Source organism: Cyclopterus lumpus, chromosome 11, assembly GCF_009769545.1.
Source record: "Cyclopterus lumpus isolate fCycLum1 chromosome 11, fCycLum1.pri, whole genome shotgun sequence".
Lineage (NCBI taxonomy): Eukaryota > Metazoa > Chordata > Actinopteri > Perciformes > Cyclopteridae > Cyclopterus > Cyclopterus lumpus.
In genome coordinates, this window is record NC_046976.1 from 745,919 (window position 1) to 772,500 (window position 26,582).

A 26,582-nucleotide genomic window follows, 5' to 3' on the forward strand; every position below is an offset into this window, starting at 1 on the left:
AATTAATTTAGAGTTTGTGGATAAAAGCTGCTCCTCAACACACTGACTTGTAGTGCAGCGCTGGTTGTCATGAGTGAGTGAGCCATAAGTTACATCAATTGAGGCTTTCTTAATCTACTTCTCACTAGACTTTTTTTATTTCATGCATAAAAGCATTATTGAGTATTTAAAACAAGTCTGAAGTTACTGAATAGTTATGTATGTTGTATTACATTGTTTCCTTAAGATGCACTTTTTGGTTTATAATTGACTGTAAAAGGGAATATTTATAACTAGTTGTGTTGTGTATACTGTGATATTCTGAACTATCTCAGGTTCAAACTGCACTATCTTTTCATTACATCAATTTAAGAAGTTTAAAATGTTCCTCAAGGATGATGGTGGGTCCCGCAGACAGACCAGTTGAGAAGACATTTAAGAGAAATTATTTAACAATATGTTTGGGAGTAGTTACAATTAGTGTTACAGTTACAACCGGCCCTTTGAGGGCAACATGATGCTGATGTGACCCACAGTGAAAATGAGTTTGACACCCCTGATGTAACAAGAACAGCCATGGACACAAGCTTTCTTCTCTCACTTGTTTAACTCTGATAGAGAACAGAGTTTATACAGACTCAATGATATATGAAGAGTAAAATCCTACAAGCAACATCCTTAAACAGAAAACATACAATGAGCAACGTCCATTAGACAGAGACTAGAGACCAAATGAGGAGGAGCAAGTTCAGCAGATACATAAAGAAAGTGTTAAAAAAGTACAACCAGCACACAAAGTTCAACAGTTGAGAAATTAGAACAGATAAATGAGAAGGAATTGGTGGGGGGAAGAGGTCTTGAAGCCACCACTTTGCAGGGTGGTGGAGCTTCTGGATCTTTAGCTGAAAACACAAGAAGCAAGAGACTGTGACTAACCATATTTATCATAGCAGAGTATTTGTACGTACTGTATGTCTGAAGGGGAACTTATTAGAATTATTAACCTTGTCCCATTAATTATGTCCATGGTGTTAAATGATTGTATGTGAGCAGCACAACTGAAAGCTCTCCATAAAATTATTCTTGACAGAACAGAACCAAATATGTGTGTCCTTCAATTACAACTATCCCATCAGCTGTTTGGACCACAGGATTCCAGACAGGGTCTCGGTACTCCCAGAGAATAGCTATAAACTCAGTCTGTGTGAAGTATCTTACGCGCAAAAAGCATTCCATTCTCGTCTTTCGCTGCTTTATGGCTCGACTGCGGCCTTTACCACACGCAGTTCAGTGCATGAACGTCACTTGAATTATTTCATGTGGCCCGAGTGATTTGACACGGCGACGACAGAGAGAGTCGGGTAGGGACCGCATATTTTCACCTGGTACTCTGTGAATTAAGGCTTTATTTAAACCAAACCAGAGTGGGTGATTGTTGGAAGAGCAGAGACTACACTAACCAAGACAGGTTTCATGAGTTTTATTTGGGTTCAGGTACAACTACTTTTTCTTGCAATAGAGTCGAGTTTGAAGAGAGCTTATTAATTGTGTTTTTTATGTTACAGATTTCAATAATTGTAAAAATAAAATTTATTTTTGAATAGGCCTACATGTTTTTTGAATCTGGGTTTTGAGGAATGCAAAATCAATATTTTTACTAGAAATTGTAATATACTAAATTATTCTAAATAAAGTAATTTTCTAAAAGAAACTTTTTATTTGCATTAACAATAACCAGCATTACAGTCTGAACGATCAGTGTACAATATCCAAATTAAAAGAAAGTCACACTGGCAGTAAGCTTCTCACTAGGAAGTTACAGATATCACTTACATAGATGTCATGTCATTGAGGGCGTGGTCCAGTTCCTCGCTGATGGCTTTGTACTTGAGTTTCTGTGCATAAAGCTCATCTGGGAAAGAGTGGGTTGTAAAGGAAAATGGAAAAACACAAGAGAGGCTGAAATTAGTATTGTGGAATATGTGATAAGATCTTTAGTGAGCAGAAACAATGCAATATAAAGAACCTTAAACCCTGGTTTGAAACTTCTGGACATTATTCGTCCCCATCCAACGTGAAAATGGAGGAACGGATTAGTACTACTACTATCATTTTACTAGTACAAAAGAAATTGGCGATTGTTGTTGCTCCGAAGATGTATGTCTGGCTAGTTATATTTGTAGCTTGTCTATCTTGAGAGCGACTGACCCAATGCTGCCACTCACCCCCAGCCCGCTGTTTGGCTCATTTTAAGTAACCAGCATTTGGAATGAACAAGCTAGCTAACCAGCCAGCTGTCTTATCTGCTTCATTTTGTGCATACCGTTTTGTTTGACTGCCATTTACATTCACAGTACATAAAGCTGTCAACAAAGTAATACTGTCTTATCACCATGTACCTGATGTGATCTGATAATAAAATACAAGAGCTTATATTGACCACGGTTAAAGTGATCTACCGCTCATATGGGTGCTTGGGACAGAATTGTTTTTACACATCCTTTGAAAATAATTTGCATTTTCAAAAAAAGTAGTCCACTTACAGTGTTCATTTTGGATCTTTTCATACACGACAACATATAGAGAAACATTTAAAAACTACAATAGGCCAATGTTAAAACTTTTTATTGATGAAAAACGACTACTCAAAGCACCTGTGATGGAAGGCTTGTCTTAATAATGCCAATTAAAAGTGAAAGTCTGTCAATCCTCAACCGGTGAGAGATTTGGTTGAACCGAATACCTGCACAACTAATCCACCACTAGACTTCCCTGCAGAGTTTCAGATGCCTTTTACTTGACTGCATACATCAGGGTTAACCAATGTAATGTTAAAAACAGACAGGGGGGAATTCATTCTTTAGAGCTCCATGAGGCAAACAGGTAACTTTACCAAGCGCTGAGGCTTGTTTACAAAGCAAACCTCTTAACGCAAAGTTAAATAGTTAACAGTTAGCTATTGTTAGCTAACCAGTAAATTACATTGCACACTTTAATGGCACATGAGTCATGACATTCCAATATGATTGGATAGTGCAATTAAAAAGTGACCTACATTTTTTGTACAAAACTGACTCACACATCCAAAGAGTCCCGTTTGGATGACTCCCTGTGATAATTTGCATTACAGATCAGAGCTCTCAACACTAGAAACACTAGTATATTACACTGGATTGGCGTTTCCTTTTTAATTTGGGTAAGTGAATTTAAAGTCTTTGTAAAGGGTTAGTTTTGGGTTAAAGTGTATTCAATGTTGTACCTTCCAGATCATCAATGGTCTTCTCCAGCTTGGCCACAGACCTCTCAGCAAACTCAGCCCGGGTCTCAGCCTGAGATGACAAAGCAGACAAGAAGTCAGATGACATCTGAGGTCAACAAACTATAGTCAACTTACTGCGCAAGTATATGTCAACCTTTTGTGTCTCCATATATCTTACTGAAATCTGTGTAGGAGACAATATCAGGAAAATATTGGTCATCATTGCTTCTTGCTCACCTCTTTCAGCTTGTCAGTCAAGATCTTGATCTCTTCCTCATACTTGTCCTCCTTTTGAGAATACTGCGATGAGAAAAAACATTATTTAGATTCTAATTTCTTCTTGAAGATAGAATCAATTCATTTACATTTAGTGTGGGACGATTCTGAAAAAGTTAAAATCATTTAAGAAACACTTATTTTTACAATAACGGTGGAGGGCAGCGAGGGTTAGGGAAGGAAGCATTCATGAAGATGACAAAAACTCTTAAAGGACACACCATTTTCTGCTGAAAAACTGAACGTTGGCACAATAACATTCAATAACATTCAAGGCCGTTTTTCATGAAATAGGCAAAACCTTCTTTTGATCATTTTGCTTTGATTGACTTTTCGACCAGATTGGTGCTAAAGGAACAAGTAAACGTTCTGCAGATCTTTGACTCTGGGTACAACATTCTGATGTTGGTTTGTACAGTGTCACTTACATGTGAACTTGTTCTGTGTGGACCTGTATCTATGTGGACTTGGTTCTGTGTGGACTTGTTTCTGTGTAGACTTCTTTCTGTGAAGACTTGTTCTGTGTGGACTTGTTTCTGTGTGGACTTGTTCTGTGTGGACTTGTTCTGTATGGACGTGTTCTGTGTGGACTTGGTTCTGTCTGGACTTGTTTCTGTGTGGACATGGTTCTGTATGGACTTGTTCTGTGTGGACTTGGTTCTGTCTGGACTTGTTTCTGTGTGGACATGGTTCTGTATGGACTTGTTCTGCGTGGACTTGGTTCTGTCTGGACTTGTTTCTGTGTAGACTTCTTTCTGTGAAGACTTGTTCTGTGTGGACCTGTATCTATGTGGACTTGGTTCTGTGTGGACTTGTTTCTGTGTAGACTTCTTTCTGTGAAGACTTGTTCTGTGTGGACTTGTTCTGTGTGGACTTGGTTCTGTCTGGACTTGTTTCTGTGTGGACTTGGTTCTGTCTGGACTTGTTTCTGTGTGGACTTGTTCTGTGTGGACTTGTTCTGTGTGGACTTGTTCTGTGTGGACCTGTATCTATGTGGACTTGGTTCTGTGTGGACTTGTTTCTGTGTAGACTTGTTCTGTGAAGACTTGTTCTGTGTGGACTTGTTCTGTCTGGACTTGTTCTGTGTGGACTTGTTCTGTCTGGACTTGTTCTGTGTGGACCTGTATCGGTGTGGACTTGTTTCTGTGAAGACTTGTTCTGTGTGGACTTGGTTCTGTATGGACTTGTTCTGTGTGGACTTGTTCTGTGTGGACTTGTTTCTGTGTGGACGTCATCATTGACTTGGTTCTGTGTGGACTTGGTTCTGTCTGGACTTGTTCTGTGTGGACTTGGTTCTGTATGGACTTGTTCTGTGTGGACTTGGTTCTGTATGGACTTGTTCTGCGTGGACATGGTTCTGTCTGGACTTGTTTCTGTGTGGACATGGTTCTGTATGGACGTGTTCTGTGTGGACTTGGTTCTGTCTGGACTTGTTTCTGTGTGGACATGGTTCTGTATGGACTTGTTCTGTGTGGACTTGGTTCTGTCTGGACTTGTTTCTGTGTGGACATGGTTCTGTATGGACTTGTTCTGCGTGGACTTGGTTCTGTCTGGACTTGTTTTTGTGTGGACATGGTTCTGTATGGACTTGTTCTGTGTGGACTTGGTTCTGTATGGACTTGTTCTGTGTGGACTTGTTCTGTATGGACTTGTTCTGTGTGTACTTGGTTCTGTATGGACTTGTTCTGTGTGGACTTGTTTCTGTGTGGACATGGTTCTGTATGGACTTGTTCTGTGTGGACTTGTTTCTGTGTGGATTTGTTCTGTGTGGACGTCATCATTGACTTGGTTCTGTGTGGACGTTATCATTGACTTAGTTCTGTGTGGACTTGGTTCTGTATGGACTTGTTCTGTGTGGACTTGTTTCTGTGTGGATGTTATCATTGACTTGGTTCTGTATGGACTTGTTCTGTGTGGACTTGGTTCTGTATGGACTTGTTCTGTGTGGACTTGTTCTCTGTGGACTTGGTTCTGTATGGACTTGTTCTGTGTGGACTTGTTCTGTGTGGACTTGTTCTGTGTGGACGTTATCATTGACTTGGTTCTGTGTGGACTTGTTTCTGTGTGGACGTTATCATTGACTTGGTTCTGTGTGGACTTGTTTCTGTGTGGACGTTATCATTGACTTGGTTCTGTGTGGACTTGTTTCTGTGTGGACGTCATCATTGACTTGTTCTGTGTGGACTTGTTCTGTGTGGACTTGTTCTGTGTGGACTTGTTTCTGTGTGGACTTGTTCTGTGTGGACTTGTTTCTGTGTGGACTTGTTCTGTGTGGACTTGTTCTGTGTGGACTTGTTCTGTCTGGACTTGTTCTGTCTGGACTTGTTCTGTGTGGACTTGTTCTGTATGGACTTGTTTCTGTGTGGACGTCATCATTGACTTGGTTCTGTGTGGACTTGTTCTGTGTGGACTTGTTTCTGTGTGGACGTTATCATTGACTTGGTTCCACACTGGACAAAACCTTTTTTCTTTCTGGGTGACAGACAACCGTAGCTCAGTGTCCTTCAATCAGAGGATTAGCTAGTCCAATGTGTCCTTGAGTAAATTCAAGTCACAGCTAATCGTGTTGTCTTCTGCCATCTGTGTCCCAACAAAAGAAAGTCACTGAGCATCTTTTTAGAGAGTATAATGGGAATAGCTCTTCCAAAATAACGGAAGCAAGGTTTGAGTTTTGCAGCCTGTCTCTACCTTCTCAGCCTGGGCCTCCAGAGACTTTAGGTTATTGGTGACGTTCTTCAGTTCCTCCTCCAGCTCAGCACATTTACTTGATATGTTTTGATTTTAGGAAAGGAAGGAAGGAAGGAAGGAAGGAAGGAGGTGGTAGGAAGGACATCAGGTTAGTTTATAGAAATTGTGGTGAGAAGTGCAGGTTGTAAAAAGAGTATTGAGGTCCTTCCCTTCAGTAAAAACAGTAATATCACGGTGTATAAATACTTTCTTTCCTCAGGCTATGAGATTCATCGACTCTTTCACATCCCTATTTGTTTTGTTTTATTTCTTCTTTTGTAACATTTCAATTCCTGCTTTCAAAATATTACCAGAAAAAAGTACAGAAGCTAAATACACTGCAAATGGACAGTGGCCAAGGGGTAAAAGTAGAATAGCCTCTATCAGTTATTAGTTATTGGATTTTCTTGTTATGGGTGAGGTGAAGCTATTTTCTCTGTGGAATCTATATCATCAAAACCAGCAGTAAGTTGCAGAGTCTCAAATCAAACTGCCCACACGATCAGAAGTTAGATCATTATAATTGGAGTGTGCTCAACACACTTTTCTCTGTAAGGGGCTTCATATTGTAACTCAGCTGGTAATGTTTCGTTGTTCTTCCAGAGAGTGAAGGACCAACACACACAAAGTCACAGGTGGTGTGGATACTCACGCCTCAGCCAGCTCAGCTCTCTCCTCGGTTCGCTCCAGCTCTCCTTCTACAATCACCAGCTTACGAGCCACCTGGACAAATACATTAGATATGCATATGTATTTATTGATAAAGCTTCACATATCGATTCAGAAAAAGTCACCAGTAACAATGTTTTTTTTGTGGACTGGTCAGTTAGAGTGCTGATCTCAGTGTCACTAAACGCTAACTCTTTTATTGTAAAGCCCTCTCACTCTGAGCCCGAGCCTCCTACCCCCGATTACGATACGATCAGCTAATACATCTGCTATGAAAAAACGTCCTCCCCCTGGTCGTTTGACACCTGGCCCTCCCCATTGCTTTTGCCGGCTTGCCCTCGCAAGCATAGCCCTGGTATTTGTGCCTGAAGAAAAGGGCCACTTTGATAGAGTAGCTTCAACTGCTCGGGGGTGGTGGTGTTGTGCTATTAGTGGGAGGATAGCGAGGGTATTTATTTCAAGCCTATTCAGGCTAGGAATCAGTAGGAGCTAGCAAATGTTACGGTGGTCCCTATGCCTAAACCAAATAAAAAGGTGAACACACGATTGTCAATACTGCAGAAGTACATGAGGAAAAAGCTCCTCTGAGTTGTGAAGAAACTGCATCATTCGAGCTTTTCACCAACTCACCTCCTCATACTTGCGGTCAGCCTCCTCTGCAATGTGTTTGGCCTCCTTCAGCTGAATCTCCTGAAGCTCCATCTTCTCTTCATCCTTCAGAGCCCTGTTCTCAATCACCTTCATAGCTCTGCACACACAAACCATTACTTATGTATTACCTCACAAATATGAAAGTATTTTACTTTTTTTGGTTATTCTATAAAAAATTTTAAAAAGTAAATCACAGACCAGAAATTTCATTTGTTTAAATAGCGACCTCCAACAAAGCTTCATCAAGAGTAGAAGAAGAAAAAACTATCCGATTGGTATCAACTCTACATTATGTTAATTATTAATGAAGGAGTGGTATGAAACATTATTACTATTGCACACACACGCATGCATGCGCACACACACACACACACACACGCGCGCACACACACACACACACACACACACACACACACACACACACACACACACGCACGCACAAAAAGGCACGTGGCCGACTTTGTGAACAAAGAGAGGAGGAGCTCTGATAACATCACACAGAGAGGGAAAAACTTCTTTTTCTTTCTGCTCCTGTAGATCTTCATATATTATATTATATATTGAGGGCGGCTGTGGCTCAGTGTTGAGCATGGTCCTCCTTCAATCAGAGGATCGGTGGTTTGATCCCCGGCTCCGGTAGCCCATGTCGATGTGTCCTTGGGGAAGACCCTTAACCCTAAATGTTTCCCTTATCTGTGCCTTAGCCTGCGTGCCAGTGTATGAGTGGGTGTGAATGGGTGAATGATGACCGGTAGCTTTAAATCTTATTTTTATGTTTTAATGTCACTCTGCTGCAGTGACGTGCAGATGTGCTCTGTGACGTCACTGCTGCTGATCGTTACAGATGTAACAGAGCAGAGTTCATAGTGAATCATGATGGTAATGTGATGTACATATCCCTCTTATCTTATAACACTGATCACAATGACTCGTTCACCTCTCGCTTTCATCAGCAGCCTTCTCTGCCTCCTCCAACTTCTGCAGAGCCGTTGCCAGTCTCTCCTGAGCTCGATCCAGCTCCTCCTCCACCAGCTGGATACGTCTGTTCAAGGAAGCCACTTCTGCTTCAGCCTTAGCACAGAAAACAATGACCAGAATGACCTTCTGTTTCTACCTCCTTCTGTTTCATGGATTGGAGTTCCATTCATACATTGTCATATTCATGTAATGTGTTTATGTAACTCTGTAACTCTGTTCATTCTGTACACATGACATCTATTCATCTGTCCATCCGGGGAGAGGGATCCTCCTCTGTTGCTCTCCTGAAGGTTTCTTCCCTTTTTTCCCTGTGAAAGGTTATTTTTGGGGAGTTTTTCCTGATCCGATGTGAAGTCAAAGGTCAGGGATGTCGTATGTGTACAGATTGTAAAGCCCTCTGAAGGGAGTCTGTAATTTATGATATTGGGCTATACAAAATAAACTGAATTGAATTGAAAAGTGTTTTCTTCCATGGTGCAGATACACTGTAGGTAATATAAATATGTTCCTGGCACATTTACAGAAATGTTTATATTAATGTGCACTGTCCCTTATCAAATAAACAAATAATAATAATACAATTAAAAAAAGTCTGTGTTGGCTGTATTGTCCTACTCTGTAATGCTTTACAATACAGCCTTCACATTTAAATACTGTAAACACTGATAATAACGCTGATATTCTGCTAAACTTACACACTATTTGATTCTACACTGAATAAACACAACTGGCTTTTTTTCCTGAGCGACCCAACAGGTAGATTGGCCCATTGTTTCTTTCTTTAAATGAACACTGAGCTGGTGATAGAGGAGTGTGACATGCTTTTTAACAACGGTGGCAAAAACTTGACCGTTGCTTTTAAGGGTTAAATGTACAAGATATGAGATTAGGAGCATATGGAGCCTCTCAAAGGCACTCAACATGTCGACGGCGGTACAGAAAGGTTCTCGGGAAAAGAATGCTGATCGGAGCTCTGGCTCCCTCACCCTCGGGCTGATAAACTCATTCAAATCTAAAATAATGCGATGGAATAGTGGGCTTTGGCTCACCCCACCACTCTAACTGTCTTCTTTTTCCTATCTTTGTGCAAAGGCACTTGTTGAGGGTATTAATGTCCTATTCCTCTCTCTTAATCTTCCATGATTCTCTCTTATTACACGGCTAAGGTGTTTGTAGGGCCGGAATGGTAGGTGGAGGTCTGGTCTGAGGCAAAATGCTTCAGTCCACCCCTGTTTGCACTTGGTTATTTTTAAAAATCATATGGAATGTTGAGTGTTTTTAGTGCTTTTAGTTTATTAACTAGGATTTTGAGCTTTCTAGTCCTAAACCCACACCCTTACACTGGTATTGTGTTGCAGGCATTCTTAGAACAGCTGTGCTTTCTAAATGCAGAATCTGAAATAAATGTTTCAGCAATGACTGAAACTGAAAAGAGGCAGCAGACTAAAGGCTCCAATGTTTTCTTTCATTCCTTCTGTGATAGTAGATCAATATGTTAACGTAGTTAACAGCAACCCTATTTATATGCTGAACATCATTTACATCTTTTATTTGTGGTGGCATACTCATTCTCTCCAAAAGGAAAGGGACTAAATAAATACGGTGACCCGAGATGAATGGATGATGCACCCAAAATGGACTTGGACCATTGTTAAGCCTGCAGTCAAGGTTGAGCGACTGACATCATGGCCAAAATATGGCTCTGAATCCCCCCCGAGCCCCCCGACAGCTGTGAGGAGTCCAGGCAGGGCATGATGGGAATGGAATGCAAAGGAGTAGCAGGGAATCAGCGAGGCCTGGTCTACACTGGCAGATCACAGCTTCATCAGAGCCTCAGTTCAGGGCTAGTATTGTATGCCAGAATAAGAAGCAATGTACATAAAGCATTTCTGTACATTATGTACAACCTATTATTTGTGTACTGTGTGTGAAAGTTCCTCTTCCTGAACAGCTAGAAATCATGTAGAACATACACAGGGTTTACAACTGCACTTTGTAAAGAAGTCATCTGGGCCTATGTTGTGGTGTAGAGGAGTATGTTGCATTCTAGACAATAATTACACAAACTGTAAATGAATCACAACAAGTGTGTATTGCACTTTTGGAATTGTATTACTCACATCAGCAGCCTTCTTGTCGGCCACCTCAAGCTTCTCCTGAGCATCCTTCAGGGCCTCTGAGTATTTATCAAGCTCATCCTCTGTCCCCTTCAGCTTTTTCTGCATTTGCAGAAGTTCGTCTTCATGCTGATGGCATGGGAGATCAAACACATCGTTAGCAGCTGTTCATCAGACTTGGAAAATGTAATACAGTTTATATTGAATTCTGAGCTTCCTTGCACTCAAATACCAACACATATCTTGATGAAATCATTTTGCACACATTTCTAAGAAGTATAAGGCCATGGTGTGCTTCAAACTTAATACCAAATGTTGTCATTTGAAAAGCCACAAAGCTTGTTGGATGCAGACCTCCCTGTAATGACATGTAGAAGTATAATAGAAACATAACATAGTCATAGTGTAACGACATATTCAAATAGAGTGCCATACATTGCAAAGCTGGCTGATCAAAGTGATCTGTCAGTGTTCTGCCCTGTTTTGCTGAATGAGCTATCCATCTGCATCAGTTTGTCGTGGAGGTTGAGGGTGGTCATTCAGGATGGCTATGATGTTATCCTTCATCATTCCTTCTCAACACCCACGTAAACTAATGACTGGGTGGGGAGCGGAGAGCTCTTCTGCCAGTTTATGGCGAGAGCGAGAGGTTTCTTGTGCAGCTTTCTTGTGGAAGAGGCCATAAGGACTAGGTTATACAAGTCCTACAAAACCCTTTTCTACATAATGGCTTCCTACACTAAGAGAAAGTGTGCAGGCTGTGTTGCTGAAAATGTATGATAGCACTTTCACCTCAGAGGAAGTCTGGCAGACGTGTCCTCCAAAACACTCGGAGAAGGATAAAGCCAAGGCTGCGTGGCTCCTGGCCACAGTGTGGGCGAAGAACCCACCCACTTGCAGAGCTCTGTACCCCATTATCATCAGCCTCCAGGTATCAGGACGAGAGCTGAGTGCTTGTATTTCAGCAGTTTCTGTGATATTTGGGGTTGTATCCACATGGGTGAATGCTCTTATTGTAAGTCGCGTTGGATAAAAGCGTGAGCTAAAGAGTTATCCAGTTTGGAAAGTTCATCGTGTTGTTAGAGCAACACATGAGAAAGTGCAAATTGTTTTGAGATCATTATGAGCTCAATTTTCATGATGACGAGTTACCTAAACATATACAATCTACAACAATTTATGGTTTGGGATAATGTGAGAAAAAAATAATAAACTCCATCAATCTACTAAACTAACATACTCTGACTGTTAGAAGCCAGAATATGGCATGTAATTTTGCATTAAAATGCGAATTTGACATTAAAAAAAAGAAAGAAAGAATAATGAACTGCAGAACTCACATATAGCTGACAATTGTTCATGAAATGAAAGCTGCTTATTAAGAGAGTTTAGTCAGGTTTCATTTTCACAGGGGAGAACCCCACTAAGGGCGACTGTGGCTCAGTGGTGAGCAGGGTCGTGCTTCAATCAGAGGATCGGCGGTTCGATCCCCCGGGTCCACTAGCCCATTTCAATGTGTCCTCGGGCAACACACAAACCTTAAATTGCTCCCGTTGCCGTACCTACAGTGTGTTAGTTAGTCCTGATGTGCAGGTGGAACCTTGCATGGTGACTAACATAGTGTTAAAGTGCTTTGAGTGGTCAGAAGACTAGAAGAGATCTACAGTCCATTTACCAATCATGCACCAACATCAATTAGTAGTCTGACCACATTCACTGGTCATATCCAAGTGTTTAACAGTGAAGAAAGCAAACAGAATAGTGCAATGTGGAACAAAAGGACACCAGTAAAAATGCTGCAACATAAACTGATATTTATGCCTATGAATAGATTGCCCAGTGCTTGCTGGGAGGGTTCCCAACACATCTAACTGATGTAACTGCAATAACATGATCAGCAGTCAGTTGATCATCTGAATATTGCTCATGGTTTCAACTCTCTACTCATTCGACCATTATTTCAAATAAGAGCACACATAAAAGATTACTTCATCCAGAATAAAAACTAAAATCTATCCTCAAACTGTGTTCAAAGAACACAATTAGCTGGATGAGCAGAACCAGGAGTATGTAGCCTGATGATCTGATTTGGTTTAGGTTCCCCATTTTTCTTAGTCTGACTGGAACTCAATGTATCGCATCTGTGTTCATTACCCACCTGCTTACTTCTGTCTTCGGCTGCTTTCTTGTCTGCTTCAGCTTGTTCAGCCTGGTCCAGTGCATTCTCCTTGTCTAATTTGAGCATCAGCATCTTCTTTTTGATGGCCTCCATTTTGGCTGCTGGGTTTTTGCAGCCGTGTAAGATTGGAAGACAAACAGACAACCTGAGAGCCTGGTGGAGACACTAAACTCTGACGAAGATATTGAGAGGGCATTTATATGACAGAGGAGACACTCCCACTACTAAGCCCCCTAACTCACGCACACAACCACACCCTCTTCTATCTTACACAATCACCACTCAAATGAGAAGCAAACCTGCACACTAACAACATGTATGTTTTCATGTTTGGAAATAGCTCAACATTCCACTATTTAATTCACAGTAGGTCTGGCCTTGTAATGTGGCTTCTAAATTGAAGGAAACATTGGAAAGAAAAGAGAGATAACTTTCTTTTCCCTGCATGGAATCCAAATAGTTGATCTATTATGAAATAGGCTGAGCTACAAGACATGACAAAGAAAAATGCTTTTGTCTTTTTCTGTCTGACACAAAGTACTCAAATTACAGACCAGTTGGTTGGATGTTAGTCATAGAAATAAAATGACCAGTCAGTTGTGGGTTTGTAATCAACTTTAGTCAAGGTGTCATCTTTAAAATGTTTTGTGGGTCCTTTGATTATTGTTCTTTTACTACTCTTTTTCATTAAAATACAAAAATAGATAAAAGGTATGTTGTAACATATTAAATTGTATTTTTTTAGTCACCATGCAGTTAAACAGCTGTTGCTGCTATTAAGTGAGCAGAGCACTAGCAACTGTGGCTCAGAGTAGGTCATCCTTCAATCAGAAGATCGGTAGTTTGAACCCCGGCTCCATGTCTCTATGTGTCCTTGTGCAAGACACTTAACCCCAAATTAATCCCATGCATGCGGTGTATGAATGGTATGAATGATTAGATAGTCAGTGTATGAATGGATGAATGACTTTTAGTGTAAAAGCGCTTTGAGTAGTTAGGCTCTATTTTCCATTTAGTAAAATGTCATATTTTAGATTATAGTGAACGCCAGGTGATATGGGACTGAGGCCCCATAACTGTGAAGGGAGCAATACTTGCAGGCATGCAGTACATGTACGTGCATGGAAGCGCGCCCCACTGGTTAGCTCACGGCTGCCACTCTACATCGCTCTCATTCCAGACAGACAGCGTTATTGTGGAAGCGAACCAACCACCCTCCGGTTTGCCCTCAGGTAAACACTGTTAGCACAGTTAGCTACACGCCGCCAGATGAGGCATCTGTTGTGGCAATCAAAATGTTCCCAATCTCTTGGAAGTGTGAGGGTTCGGTTGAGCCGGACCCAAACGCAGACACGGAGAGGCAAGGTTGGGTAGAGGTAAACAGTTTATTCGTACAGAACCGGGAGAGTGTAGATGGAGTGGTGAGGTGGCGTGAGCGGCGGCGGCTGAGTGGGGATGCAGGTACAGGATTCCTGGGAACAGGGGTTAGTAGAAAATCACCAGGAACAAAACAAAGTACGTCTCCTAGTGAAGCCGAGAGTCGAGGTACCACTAAATGGTGCAATAATCTGTCAACTGGAGAGAGGGAAGCCAGAGTGTTTTAACAGGGAGGACTTGATGATGTGATTGGAGACAGGTGCCGGAGATGACGTGCAGGTGTGGAGATTGCCAGTTGCCGGAAGCCACGCCCACGACACACACACACACACACACACACACACACACACACGCACACACACACACACACACGTAACAGGGGACAAACAAGGAAAAGAGAGAAAGGGACAGTGAGTCACGGCCAAGCCGTGACAGGAAGACCAACAATTGATGTAGTTGAGCAAACAATCTCACTGCAAGCTTCATTTAGTAGTGGTCTGGCATCACCTGTGCGTGGGGTTTGCCAAGACCTACAAGCGAAAACAATATTCGAGATTGCTGTGTGCTTTACGATTCTCACCATTTCTGGAACATTTTGAAATCATAGAAACTCAGTGATCTCTATGTCAGTAGCTGAGTTATGAGTGTGACTGACTTTAACACACTTAGCATTAGTGTATAATATATGAACACTATAAATGTCTAAGGAATTTTAAATCAATTTCTAATTCATAAATCCTTCTAGTCGGTTAAGAACACTTGCTTGTTACTTGGTTCACATCCGGAACACATTCTCACTGCCAACTTGTCAAATACCAACACTTCGTCAGTGCCACTTGGGATCAGAGAGCAGCACCCTCTAGCATTAGTTTCCAACTATTCCGGATGCATGCCAACATACATGTCCTTCCTAAATAAAGTGTGTCTTCACAGTAAGTTAGGTATTGTCAACAAAAAATCACTTACTCAGGTTAGGGAAAAGAGTTTGTTTAATGTTAACTTGACTGACAGACGACTCACATCACTATTGAGTGACAAGTGGCTCAGTGGTAGAGCAGGATCGTCCTTGAACAAAGGGACGGCAGTTGGATCCCTGGCTCCGCTATTCCATGTCTCCCACAGGCTGTTCCGGCGGTGCATGATGGGTATGATTAGATCGTCCTGATGGGCAGGTGGCATGTTTAATGGAAGCCCCTCCCATCAGGGTATGAATGGGTGGTAATGTGTGAATGATGACAGTGTTAAAACACTTTGAGTGGTCGGAAGACATGAAAAGTACAGTCCATTTACAAGTCAGGTGACTACAGTAACTCACTTGATCATGACTCAAAATGTAAACTTTTTGTTTTGCATGGGACACGAATACTCTGATAGCTACGAGTCCTGTGTTTGTTTGACCCATTCACCACCCATCCCACATGCTCGCTGCAGACTCTCAAGCAGTTTATACTAAGTCACCTTTTTATTTTGTAGTTAGTTTAAAGCCCGGTCCATCGCATACAGCCGCTAATGAGGCCTCCATTATTCAATCTCTGCTGTTGAGGTGCAATGACCAAGAGGCAGCATAATGAATCTGGCACATAGTAACTCTACTCTTAGGATAGAGTTCCTCTATGAGTTTTATTTTGAAAAATAAAAGCCTCATTCAGCAGCTGTATTTCAGGATGCTACGTCATCGAATGTCGCCGAAGGTTCCAATGTGAACGATCCTTCAAATCCTACAGAGGAGTGAGTCCTTCGTTCAGAGGTTTCCAAAGCATGCTTGTGTGTAATCCTATGCCCGCCCACCACGTTTGAGTCAACTAATTCATTGGGCTTTGTGACATGAAATCAATCAATAAATGCAGCGGGTGGACAAACCCTGAGCAAAACGGCACCAGGGGCGGAACTAAATATCAAACCCCCCATGGAAGTTATTTGAGTAGAGGCAACGTCAGATGGAAGATGGAAACAGAGTGTAAGGAGTTGACGATTCTGAGTCCCGGTTACTTTCAGGCCAAATGTGTAAACTGGTTTGATTTGATAGTAACAGGTCTGTGACCAGTAACAGATATCCTTTGACCTTAAATCCCCTTAAATTCTCTCTAATTAAGTATGAAATGGGAAAACTGTGGAAATGAGAACAAGATATATTTTTTTCTGAATATTTCACAGCTCCTTCTCACTCTAGCCCGGAAGTCACCGCTCTAGCTCTGGTCCTTCCGGCCCATGCCAACCCGTGGTATGCTATTGTATAAGCTTTGAGCTTTGTACATGACAGTTTCCTGATGAGTTTCTTTGGCAAACTTGTCACCGTTTTTTGCGATGTTCATGAAAATGGCTGGGCACACAAAGTCATAGCACACCTTTTCTGTCCATACAGAATATGAAGAATAAGATTAAGCCCATCGAATTATAGTCAGTGTGGTTTGCACAAGGCTTTCAGCCTTGTTGCTAGGCAAACTGAATAAGAAAGGTCAAAGCACTTATCTACAATGAAGTAAAGGTTTATTAGATGATTTTTAGACTATTTCAGAACATGGATATTAAAACAAAACATATTTGATCTTTTCTGATTAAAAGATGTCACTCATCAACAAATTAATCATGAGAACCTTGAGACTGAACCAAACAGTAAAAAAAACTATAAAATAGAAGGGAAACTGTAGTCATGCTACAATATGAATTGGTGCAGATGTATAACTGACTAGTATGTGTCCAGTTTGTTTTTAAGGTCATAAGCAAGGATGGAGTCATTTCAGATATTTCACAGCAGAAGCCATTCTCCATCATTCTTCTTTACTCTTTAGGATTGACAAGTGCCTGGAATCACAAAATATTACTTTGGGAAAAAGGCTGTATCTGTAACAAATATGCTTGTACCTTCAACCACACACTTTCACATGTCTATCAGGATTCTCCTTATAAAGTATTTCAAGCATTTCATTTGTATGAACTGTCTTCCGATGGGGTGAGAGGTTGAGAAACAGAGCAAACACAATACAAAGTGACTGAGAGGAGGAATGGCCGTCCTGTAACCCGACTCCATCACCTGGCCTGTAATGCCTATAATTGGATTTCTCCTGGGGATGGACAGAGAACAGGGGTGACGGGGGGACTAAGTCAGTTATTCCACGCTCTAGGCCCCAGCTAGCTATTAATAAACATATTTTGGCTGACATTGTCCAGTGGATTAGAATAAGAGACAAGCTGCAAACACAAATAGGCAGAGATGATCGCAGAGAGAAAGGATCAGAATTATTAAGGAGGTTGTTACTGTGTTTAAAAGAACTAGCTGAACTCTATGACTTTCTGGAACATACAAACCAACAGTGTGATGAGAAGGTTGATATCTGTTTCCCCTCTGTGTGTCTGTGGGTTGGGGTGTTGGACAGTGACCTTTTCTATAATGGGGTCTTTGCAGTGTGGTCTGATGGTGCTCATATACTGTATATGGTGACAGCATTAAGGACAAGCGGCTATGTATAGTTCTAGGTGTCAATTAGCATTCATTGTTAGAATGTGTGAAACAGTTCTTCTTCACAGTAATAACTCCTCAGAGTGCATTTAAAGGAGCGTCATTCAGAGCATTACGATATCATCAAAATGCATTTTGCATTGCTTTTCAGGCTTCATGATTTCCATTCATAACACATTTTAATTCAAGAGACATACATATAAAGAAAAAGACCAAATAAAAAAATCAGCAGTGAAGAAAGAAATGTTTAGTACTAAAGACATTTGTATTTAATTAAAAAAAAGAAGGCAAAAAAAGAAAAGAATCGTAGCTTCCCTTTATTGGCTTACATGTATCATTTAGTGCTTTATGGTCTCAGAATAGAGAGTATCGAATTTTCCTGATTTGATGTGAGGTCCTGGGACAGGGATGTCGTATGTGTACAGATTGTAAAGCCCTCTGAGGATAATTTGTAATTTGTGATATTGGGCTATACAAAATAAACTGAATTGAATTGAATTGAATTGAATTGAATTGAATTAGAATACAAGTATATACAGAGTAAAAGAAGTCAGTTGGCTGCAGGGCCTCTTCCTCTGGAATACTGTGTGCTGTCATCAGACAGTCTGACTCTGGAGAGGCTTCTAATAGTGCACACTACTTTAAGTAATGAAACATATACAATACACAGAAATGGGGTCAGTCTCAATGTTATTGAATACACATCAAGGATTCACAAATGTTTTTTAAGATATAAATATGTATTACTATTGTTCAATGCTCAGAAACAATATATCTTGTTTTAACAAGTAATGTAATATAAATCCACAAATATATGCATTTAAAGGCCCAGTGTGTAAGATTTAGAGGCATCTAGTGGTGAGTTGTAGACCAACTAAAGACTCCCCTGCTCACCCTCACTTTCCAAGCATGTTGGAACCTATGGTGACCTTCAGGTAAAGAGAGATACCTTCATGATATTTTTTTAGAACAAATACATTCTGAACAGGATTATAATGGATATTATTATTACTTTTTATTACATGTCATTTAGCTGACGCTTTTATCCAAAGCGACTTACAACCATGATACATTCACACACCGTAGAACAGCTACAGGGAACAATGCAGGGTTAAGTGTCTTGCTCAAGGACACATGGACTAGGGCTGGGATTGAACCACCAACCAGTCAACATCCTGATTGAAGACGGACCTACTAACCACTGACCCACAACAAAGTCATTAATATCTCACTGGAAATAAATGTCAAATGTTGATACAAATAAATAACATTGCCTCTGCCGATGTCTCCGAAAAGCTTACAAAGAAACTTGTGGCTTATTGTGTGTCTGTGCTTGTGTAAACCTAGCACTGTTCACTGATGTATGGATACAATATGGTCTTTTTACTCCCAAATATTATATTGCAGGTACATTACCATGCATAGTTTCCATCAACTTGAGTATCCTTCACTTCACGTGGATCATTTCACCACAGCAACCTGTGTCTGTGTGTGTGTGTTTGTGTAGGTACGTGTGTGTATGTCTATGTGTGTGTGTCTGTGTGTGTGTGTGTTTGTAGGTACGTGTGTGTGTATAGGTGTGTGTGTGTGTAGGTGTGTGTGTGACTGGGTGTGTGTGTATAGGTGTGTGTATGTCTATGTGTGTGTGACTGTGACTGTGTGTGTGTGTGTGTTTGTAGGTACGTGTGTGTGTATAGGTGTGTGTGTGTGTAGGTGTGTGTGTGACTGGGTGTGTGTGTATAGGTGTGTGTATGTCTATGTGTGTGTGACTGTGACTGTGTGTGTGTGTGTGTTTGTAGGTACGTGTGTGTGTATAGGTGTGTGCGTGTAGGTGTGTGTGTGACTGTGTGTGTGTGTGTATAGGTGTGTGTATGTCTATGTGTGTGTGTCTGTGTGTGTGTGTGTTTGTAGGTACGTGTGTGTGTATAGGTGTGTGTGTGACTGTGTGTGTGTGTATAGGTGTGTGTGTGTCTGTGTGTGTGTGTATAGGTGTGTGTGTGTGTGTCTGTATAGGTGTGTGTGTCTGTCTGTGTGTGTGTGTGTGTGTGTGTGTTGTGTAGTTGGTGGATCTCAGCCCAAGTGAAAGAGCAGAGCTGCAGCGTGATAACAAATGAAAACAAAACTTAAAAAAATACTAATGAAAAGCACCAGTAATGCCGGGGCTTATGAATACTATATTAATTATTTAGCACCAGGGCCCAATTAATACCAGGTTTTAGAACGCATCCTACCTTCAGATCTCTCACTAGAGCCCGTGTCCGTTCTTGGCTGCTGTAGAAATATGGTGGTGCAAGATGGAGGACTCCCTATGTAGATATGAATGGCTTTTTCTAAGCTATGGAAAACACTAAGATTCTTAGTTTCAAGTGAAAATACACAGATTAAAATATAATGATGAATATTGTATTGCATTGCTGCCAATTAATCCTGCTAAATGTTCCTTAAATAGATTTGAAATGTCATCATTTACATTTATACACAAAATGATTGTCATGTGTAATTTTTTGAGACTCCCCTGTCGTCACATGCAGGCAGCTGTAGCCAATCAGATGTCTCCTCCATTTCCAACCAACCACATGAGCGTGCCCCCAGGAGGGTTTACTCTCACATCATGCACCTGGAAACGGCCAGATAGCTGGAGTCGGCAAAATGGTCCAAACGTCTGACGTCTGAATGCTGTGACTATATTAGAACTGGAGGTAGTGGTCGTGTTGTCTCCCATTGGTTTGTGGACTGCCTCGACTTGACCATATTAGGACTGCTGGCAAGTGACGTAGAGACGCCATATTTAGCTCTAGTAGCTTTAGTGACCCGCCAATCACAAGGTAGCCCCACCCTAAACAACCATGCATGGGCCTATAAGGCGGTAAAGATCCCCAAATCAATCCAAACAAAGGGACACAGCAACTTGACTGAAGTTTTAACCCACTATGTGAAAGGAAAGACTGGCAAACAAACATATATCTGGCCAATGTTCGCTAACGCTGAAGAGGCAGAGAGTGCCCCCCCCCCTCACTCCGGAGAGCCCAGTTTCAACACAACACATTGATGGTGGGCCCGTTCTATCTACGGCCCCTCCTGCCCCAGTGCAACCGCTTTGCCTGCTGTATGTTGACGGCCCTGTGCCTAGCTGTCTTTCTTTCTGATAACCACCGAGGGTTTTCGTGCTGCATCCAAAAACCTTCTCCCTTTCACACATCATGTATCTTTGCCACAGTGGGGCTCCCCTTGGTCTGTCTTCCACCATGTGAATGGTGTCCTCTCTGTATAAATGCTATTCTTGACTTGTGTGTAGTCTCTCTCCAGGTATTTGTTGCAAAGCGGTCGTATGGCTCTGGTACCATCCATTATGTATGCCCACAAATCCTCTGCCTCAGAGTCACCACTGTCATTCACCAGGTGACCCAACCTCATGAACACATGCTGGCCGACAGAAAGGTTCCAACCTAGAAGTGACATTGTGAACCACTGCCCTATTGCAATGTCCGTGTGAGGTGAATCAATTAACAGAACTATATAAATAGCATCGTCAGCAGTCTCTTTTTACTCGTCTCCAACTAGGAAATACATTCTTCAACACAGTTACATTTTGTATGGCATGATTTTATTTTTTTCATGTAGTAATACATGAATGACAAAAGGTTGTGCAAAAGTAACCACAGCCCTTGTTTAAGGTGCGGCCTTTCAGTTTCACTGACAAATAAAGCATCTGTTGACTTCATAATACCTCATCCATTACTCTGTTGGCTTTGAACAGTATTTGCCATATAATATTGTACTCATCCAGACTGTTTAAGCAGAGTGATGTCACTCTAAGAAATGGATGCCTAAAATACATTTAGCAGAAAAGTAGACACGCAGTCACAACATTCTAAATAAGTTCACAATCATTTTGCAGCCACAGAAACAATTGCAAAACTCAAAATGGTGATCAACCCACTTTTACATTTAAAATCCACTGAAAAGCTATATTCTGAAGAAAATATGACATTCATTTGGCAGGCATTTGGAGTTGATTTAGCCTGTTCTTTCTTTGTGTTACTAGACTACTATCAGCCAGCTCTAACATCCAATAACAACTATTAAGAATAAAGACACAGTAAAGCTAAAAGCTATTTTATTTTTTAAGCTATTTATTAAGAAAAGAGGTTAGGTTGGAGAACATGCAAAACTATCAAGCCAAGCAGACTACTGACTATGTTTTTAAATCATTTAAATGTAAAGCCCCTATATGTTCTCATGTCAACTGAATATGCTCTGCTATGTTTGTAAACAAATACATAATCCATCTATCCAGGTTTTAGGACTGACATCTATGCAGACATAAAAAAGTTAAAGTTTGTGAAATGCTGGACTATACATTACATTGTTAATGTATATTTTTCATACACATGCATTTAAAATATGAATACGTCTCTGTATTTAAGTGGACTCTCATAAAGCTCAATCCACAGCAGTCATAATGTACACAGAGTTATTTAAATGAATTCTTTAGACATACAGCAGGTGTGAGTATTAGGATGAAACATTTTAGGGAAGTTGGGTTAGGCGATTGGACAACCACTGTCTGTCTGCCTCCAACCAATGATGTATCCTTTCAACCAGAAGCTTAATGTTAGCGTAGCAGATCATATAGCAGAATCATAGATGAATCATAACTGACCTAAACTGCTTTTGATCATAAATTTCATTTTGTTGTTTAGTTTGGAGGACTTCTTGTAAGGGATGGTATGGTAATCAGAGGACTTTATTTAGACTTGATCTTTCTGGCCATGACGTATTTTTTCTGTTAGCTTTGAATTACAGAATTTTGATGTTGCCCTTAATAATAAAGCGGCTGAATTATTAATTAATTAATTCTGAATCACAAATGTTCACAAAATTCTAGTACAAAACCAAAAGTCAACGTTTTACATTTTTTAAAATGTACATCCGAAACTTCAATAGCGCAATAATTTTTATCCAAACCATAATGTTTTACGAAACTAAATTAACGTTGTTGTTGCATTTTCGTTTCGTTTAGAAATGCAACTAAAATGACCTCGAAATGTAATTGAGAAGCTAAAAAAAGCTTCAATATCAGCTGGTGATTCCCAGCATCATCACACCTTTTTAAACTTATCAGTTAATACATTGTGATTATGAACATATGGATTATAGCAGCTTCAAGCCTTACATCTTTGGAGAGGGCAGACAAGCTTTTTTCTGGATCCACAGAGAGGCAGCGACACGATGAAACATGATGTGTTTCTATTTCTTCCACATTGTGACAGATGAGCTGCATTACTGTAATCAGGCCACAGTGACCACAGTAAGACCTCAGCAATGGCAACAAGTTTCATGAGTGACTCGGACGTTATTTTTAGAAGTTATAACTTCTACTTTAAGATCTGACAAAGACAAACCATAACAAGATACACATTGTAAAAGCAGCAGTTATTGCAGGGCAAATGAATTACATTTTTAGTGGTAATGTATTTTTAATGGTAATGTATTTTTAATGGTTATGTATTTTTAATGGTTATGTATTTTCAGGGTATTTTAGCGTGGGTTGTTGCCTAGCAGCATTGAATAGAAACTTTGTTTTATCTTTGTGTAGCATGAACCCTACCTGTTTGACATTAATTTGATTTAAGTTATTTTTGCACAACATGAACATGTTTGAAGATTACAAATGCTCATGTAAACAATGCAAGTGATGGAAATAAATCAAACAATCCAAAGCATAACTGAACATTTTTAAAAACAACCCACAGTCACAAACCATCTACCGTAAAGCAAAGCAGCTTCAATCATTAAGAATTGCAGAAAAGATAGACATGGTCATTGTTGGAATCAATGTGTTTCTATCATAGTCAACTATAGCTATAAGCTCATTAGCACTGTGAAACATGGAGAGAATCAGATCTCCTCTGGGATATCTTGAAGGTCTGAAAAAGAGAGAACAAATCAAAATTCAGTCCTCGGTTGCCTTAAAACTACGAGAAAACATGTCATTTCATTGGTGTCTTTATTCTATAATGTGACACTGGGAGAGACTATTGAGACCATTTTCAAAGCTCACACATTGCAGCTTTGCTATTTCCTTTGTTCTACTGTTTGTCACGTAACGCTGATTTCCTTTCACCACTAGGTGGCGCTTTGACTGAGTGAAAATAAGCTTGTCGATATCCTCAGACCGTGACTTTTATCAAGGGTCACATGTTTGGGGCAGATTCAAGGAATCTGTAGGAAGTATGTATTTCATAAGCCTCCCTGTTTTGATTTATTCCTGGTTTAAGTTTGCTGTTTGTTGTCAATGTAATCTCAACATGTTCTCCTGTCCTGGGCCGTGAACAGCATTCCACTTGTTCAGGATGCTTTCAATTGCTCCTCTGTAAAGGTTATCAAGAACATGACACAGGATGTTCTCCTTAATGTACAGTTTATGAGCTTTCTTCAGGGTGGAGTTTGTAATGCTGATGCACATGAACCATCATCAGGGGGCTGGGTTCTGTTTGTGAGGAAGTCAAATAACCAGTTACAGAGTGAGGAACTCAAGCAGAGAGTGCTAAGTGTACCAATCACTTTCATGGGGGAGTTTGAGTTGAAGGCTGAGCTGAAATCAACAAACAACACTTCTTCTGATGTAGGTGTTGTTATTTTCAAGATGAGTGATGTCTGAGTGGAGAGCAGTGGAGACGGCATCCTCTGAGGTTCTGTTTGCTCTGTATGTGAGGTGAGGGTCCAGATTGACTGGTTCTCCAGCATCAAAAACAACTTCTCAGTTTCTCAAAGCACATCATCAAAATGTCGTGTCATATAGACACTAAAGACGTTTTAAGTACAGGAACGATGAAGCAGGTGGTAACACTGTCTTGTGACTGATATGATACAAATATCATTACATTTCTTTTCATTTAGCTGACACGTTTATCCAAAGCGACTTACAATCTCACACACTGTAGAACAGTTTTGGGGAGCAGTTTGGAGTTAACTGTCTTGCTCAAGGACACATCGACTAGGGCTGTGATTGAAAGACGGACCTGCTGTCAGTGATGACTGTGGGTAACTAGGCTTGTTATCAGGCCCAGCAGATTTACTCACATTGAATGTCTGAGGAGATCACTTTGTAGCTGTCAGGAATGTCTACTATTTTTATTTTTTATCAACTCACATAAACAGCACAGCAAGGAACTGCCTTTAAATTGTAATAACAATAGTAATATAGAAAGCTAAAAGTAGCAGTGACCCTGTTGCAGTAGGCTACTGATAAAATAAGTGCTATGAAATATGTACTATTTGAGTTTTCAGACTTCATGCAATCGCACAACATTTTGCTACACTTGTAATTCTACCCAAAAGTGATAAAGGTAAATGGACCTGGAATTGTAAAGCGCTTTTCTAGTCTTCCGACCAGTCAAAAAGCTTTAACACTACATGACATCATTCACCCATTCACACACTGATGGGAGGAGCTAAGGTTCCACCTGCCCATCAGGACTAACTAACATTCACACACTGATGGGAGGAGCTAAGGTTCCACCTGCCCATCAGGACTAACTAACATTCATACACTGATGGGAGGAGCTAAGGTTCCACCTGCCCATCAGGACTAACTAACATTCATACACTGATGGGAGGAGCTAAGGTTCCACCTGCCCATCAGGACTAACTAACATTCATACACTGATGGGAGGAGCTAAGGTTCCACCTGCACATCAGGACTAACTAACATTCACACACTGATGGGAGGAGCTAAGGTTCCACCTGCACATCAGGACTAACTAACATTCACACACTGATGGGAGGAGCTAAGGTTCCACTTGCCCATCAGGACTAACTAACATTCATACACTGATGGGAGGAGCTAAGGTTCCACTTGCCCATCAGGACTAACTAACATTCACACACTGATGGGAGGAGCTAAGGTTCCACCTGCCCATCAGGACTAACTAACATTCACACACTGTAGAACAGCTACGGGAGACATTTTGGGGTTAAGTGTCTTGCCCAAGGACACATCGACATGGGCTAGTGGAGCAGGGGATCGAACCACCGATCCTCTGATTGAAGGACGACCCTGCTCACCGCTGAGACACATGGTGTACTAACAGTCTTCTACTAGGGATGTCCCGATCAGATCACTAAGATCTGGGGCTGATCATTTTTAACTGTCCACTCTGGGGACTTGGGACATCGTCGGGCGGTTGAACGTTGAAGTGAAGCACTTTGAGGACTCCTAAACCCGACCAAAATGTCCCCTGGAGAGGAGGCAACTGTGTTGACTTTACTGACTTTATATCGTCTTCACATCTCTGTGTCGCTGCCTTGAATCTGTTGGTTAAAATGGAAGTTTATTTAGATTATATTGCCGAATAATGCTTGTTGTACTTGTTGTACAAAGCTCTTTTGTATTTTTTTTAATCTAATCTGGTTATTTATTTTTGGGCTAAACTGAGGAAGGCAGTTATATCCATAATTGATAATAATGATTCATGATTGTTGCAAAGGACGTAAATGTCTGTAGAAAAATGTATTGTTGGTTGGTGTCAACATTAACATGTTAATGCTCTTTTTGTGGCCTAATGTGTTCTTAAAATATTCTAGTACTCTTTCCATACCGGCTTACAATACATGATGATAACAAAATGATATATGTAACAATTACAGTCATTGTGTGTATGTCTCTAATCTGACCCTTGGAGCTTTCAGATGCCGTCCCATCATCATCATCTGACGTCATGTCTACCTCCAAATCACTGCTGTCCTGGAGGCCATCTGATTGGTGGGCAGGTACCAGGCTGACCCACAGGGTGTCAGCTCCGGTAGAGGCCTCCCTTCCTGGTTGCAGAGAGGCAGGCTACAATAGCAAGAGGAAAGAGTATATAGAAAACATGAACAAAGGGCACATGTACTGTACTGTAAACCTGC

General features: G+C 40.9%; 2 protein-coding genes across 8 annotated transcripts in view; both read right to left on the bottom strand.

The window, feature by feature from the left end:
• Positions 1-810: 810 nt before the first annotated feature.
• Positions 811-12,928, bottom strand: tpm3 (tropomyosin 3). 3 transcript variants are annotated; one of them, XM_034544437.1, is made up of 10 exons: positions 12,815-12,928; positions 10,660-10,785; positions 8,499-8,632; positions 7,541-7,658; positions 6,894-6,964; positions 6,203-6,278; positions 3,476-3,538; positions 3,239-3,308; positions 1,813-1,891; positions 811-881 (listed from the first exon to the last, which is right to left on the bottom strand). In XM_034544437.1, the coding sequence occupies exons 1-10, from the start codon at positions 12,926-12,928 to the stop codon at positions 878-880; spliced, it is 855 nt and encodes a 284-aa protein (XP_034400328.1). In that variant the 3' UTR covers positions 811-877. The 3 variants fall into 3 exon arrangements, with proteins under 3 accessions (XP_034400328.1, XP_034400329.1, XP_034400330.1); XM_034544438.1 differs by lacking the exon at positions 811-881 and having other exon boundaries at positions 1,809-1,891; positions 8,499-8,581; positions 10,735-10,785; XM_034544439.1 differs by lacking the exon at positions 811-881 and having other exon boundaries at positions 1,809-1,891; positions 8,499-8,530; positions 10,684-10,785.
• An 8,323-nt stretch (positions 12,929-21,251) lies between these two features.
• Positions 21,252-26,582, bottom strand: part of arhgef1a (Rho guanine nucleotide exchange factor (GEF) 1a) — a 55,292-nt gene continuing 49,961 nt past the window's right edge. For 4 of the 5 annotated variants that reach the window (XM_034545928.1, XM_034545929.1, XM_034545926.1 and 1 more), the window contains 2 exons: positions 26,349-26,511; positions 21,252-23,599 (listed from right to left, as the gene is read on the bottom strand). In XM_034545928.1, coding sequence (XP_034401819.1) covers positions 23,571-23,599; positions 26,349-26,511 — 192 coding nt within the window. In that variant the 3' untranslated portion in view covers positions 21,252-23,570. The remainder of the gene's footprint in view (positions 23,600-26,348; positions 26,512-26,582) is intronic. The other variant, XM_034545927.1, reaches the window with a different exon arrangement.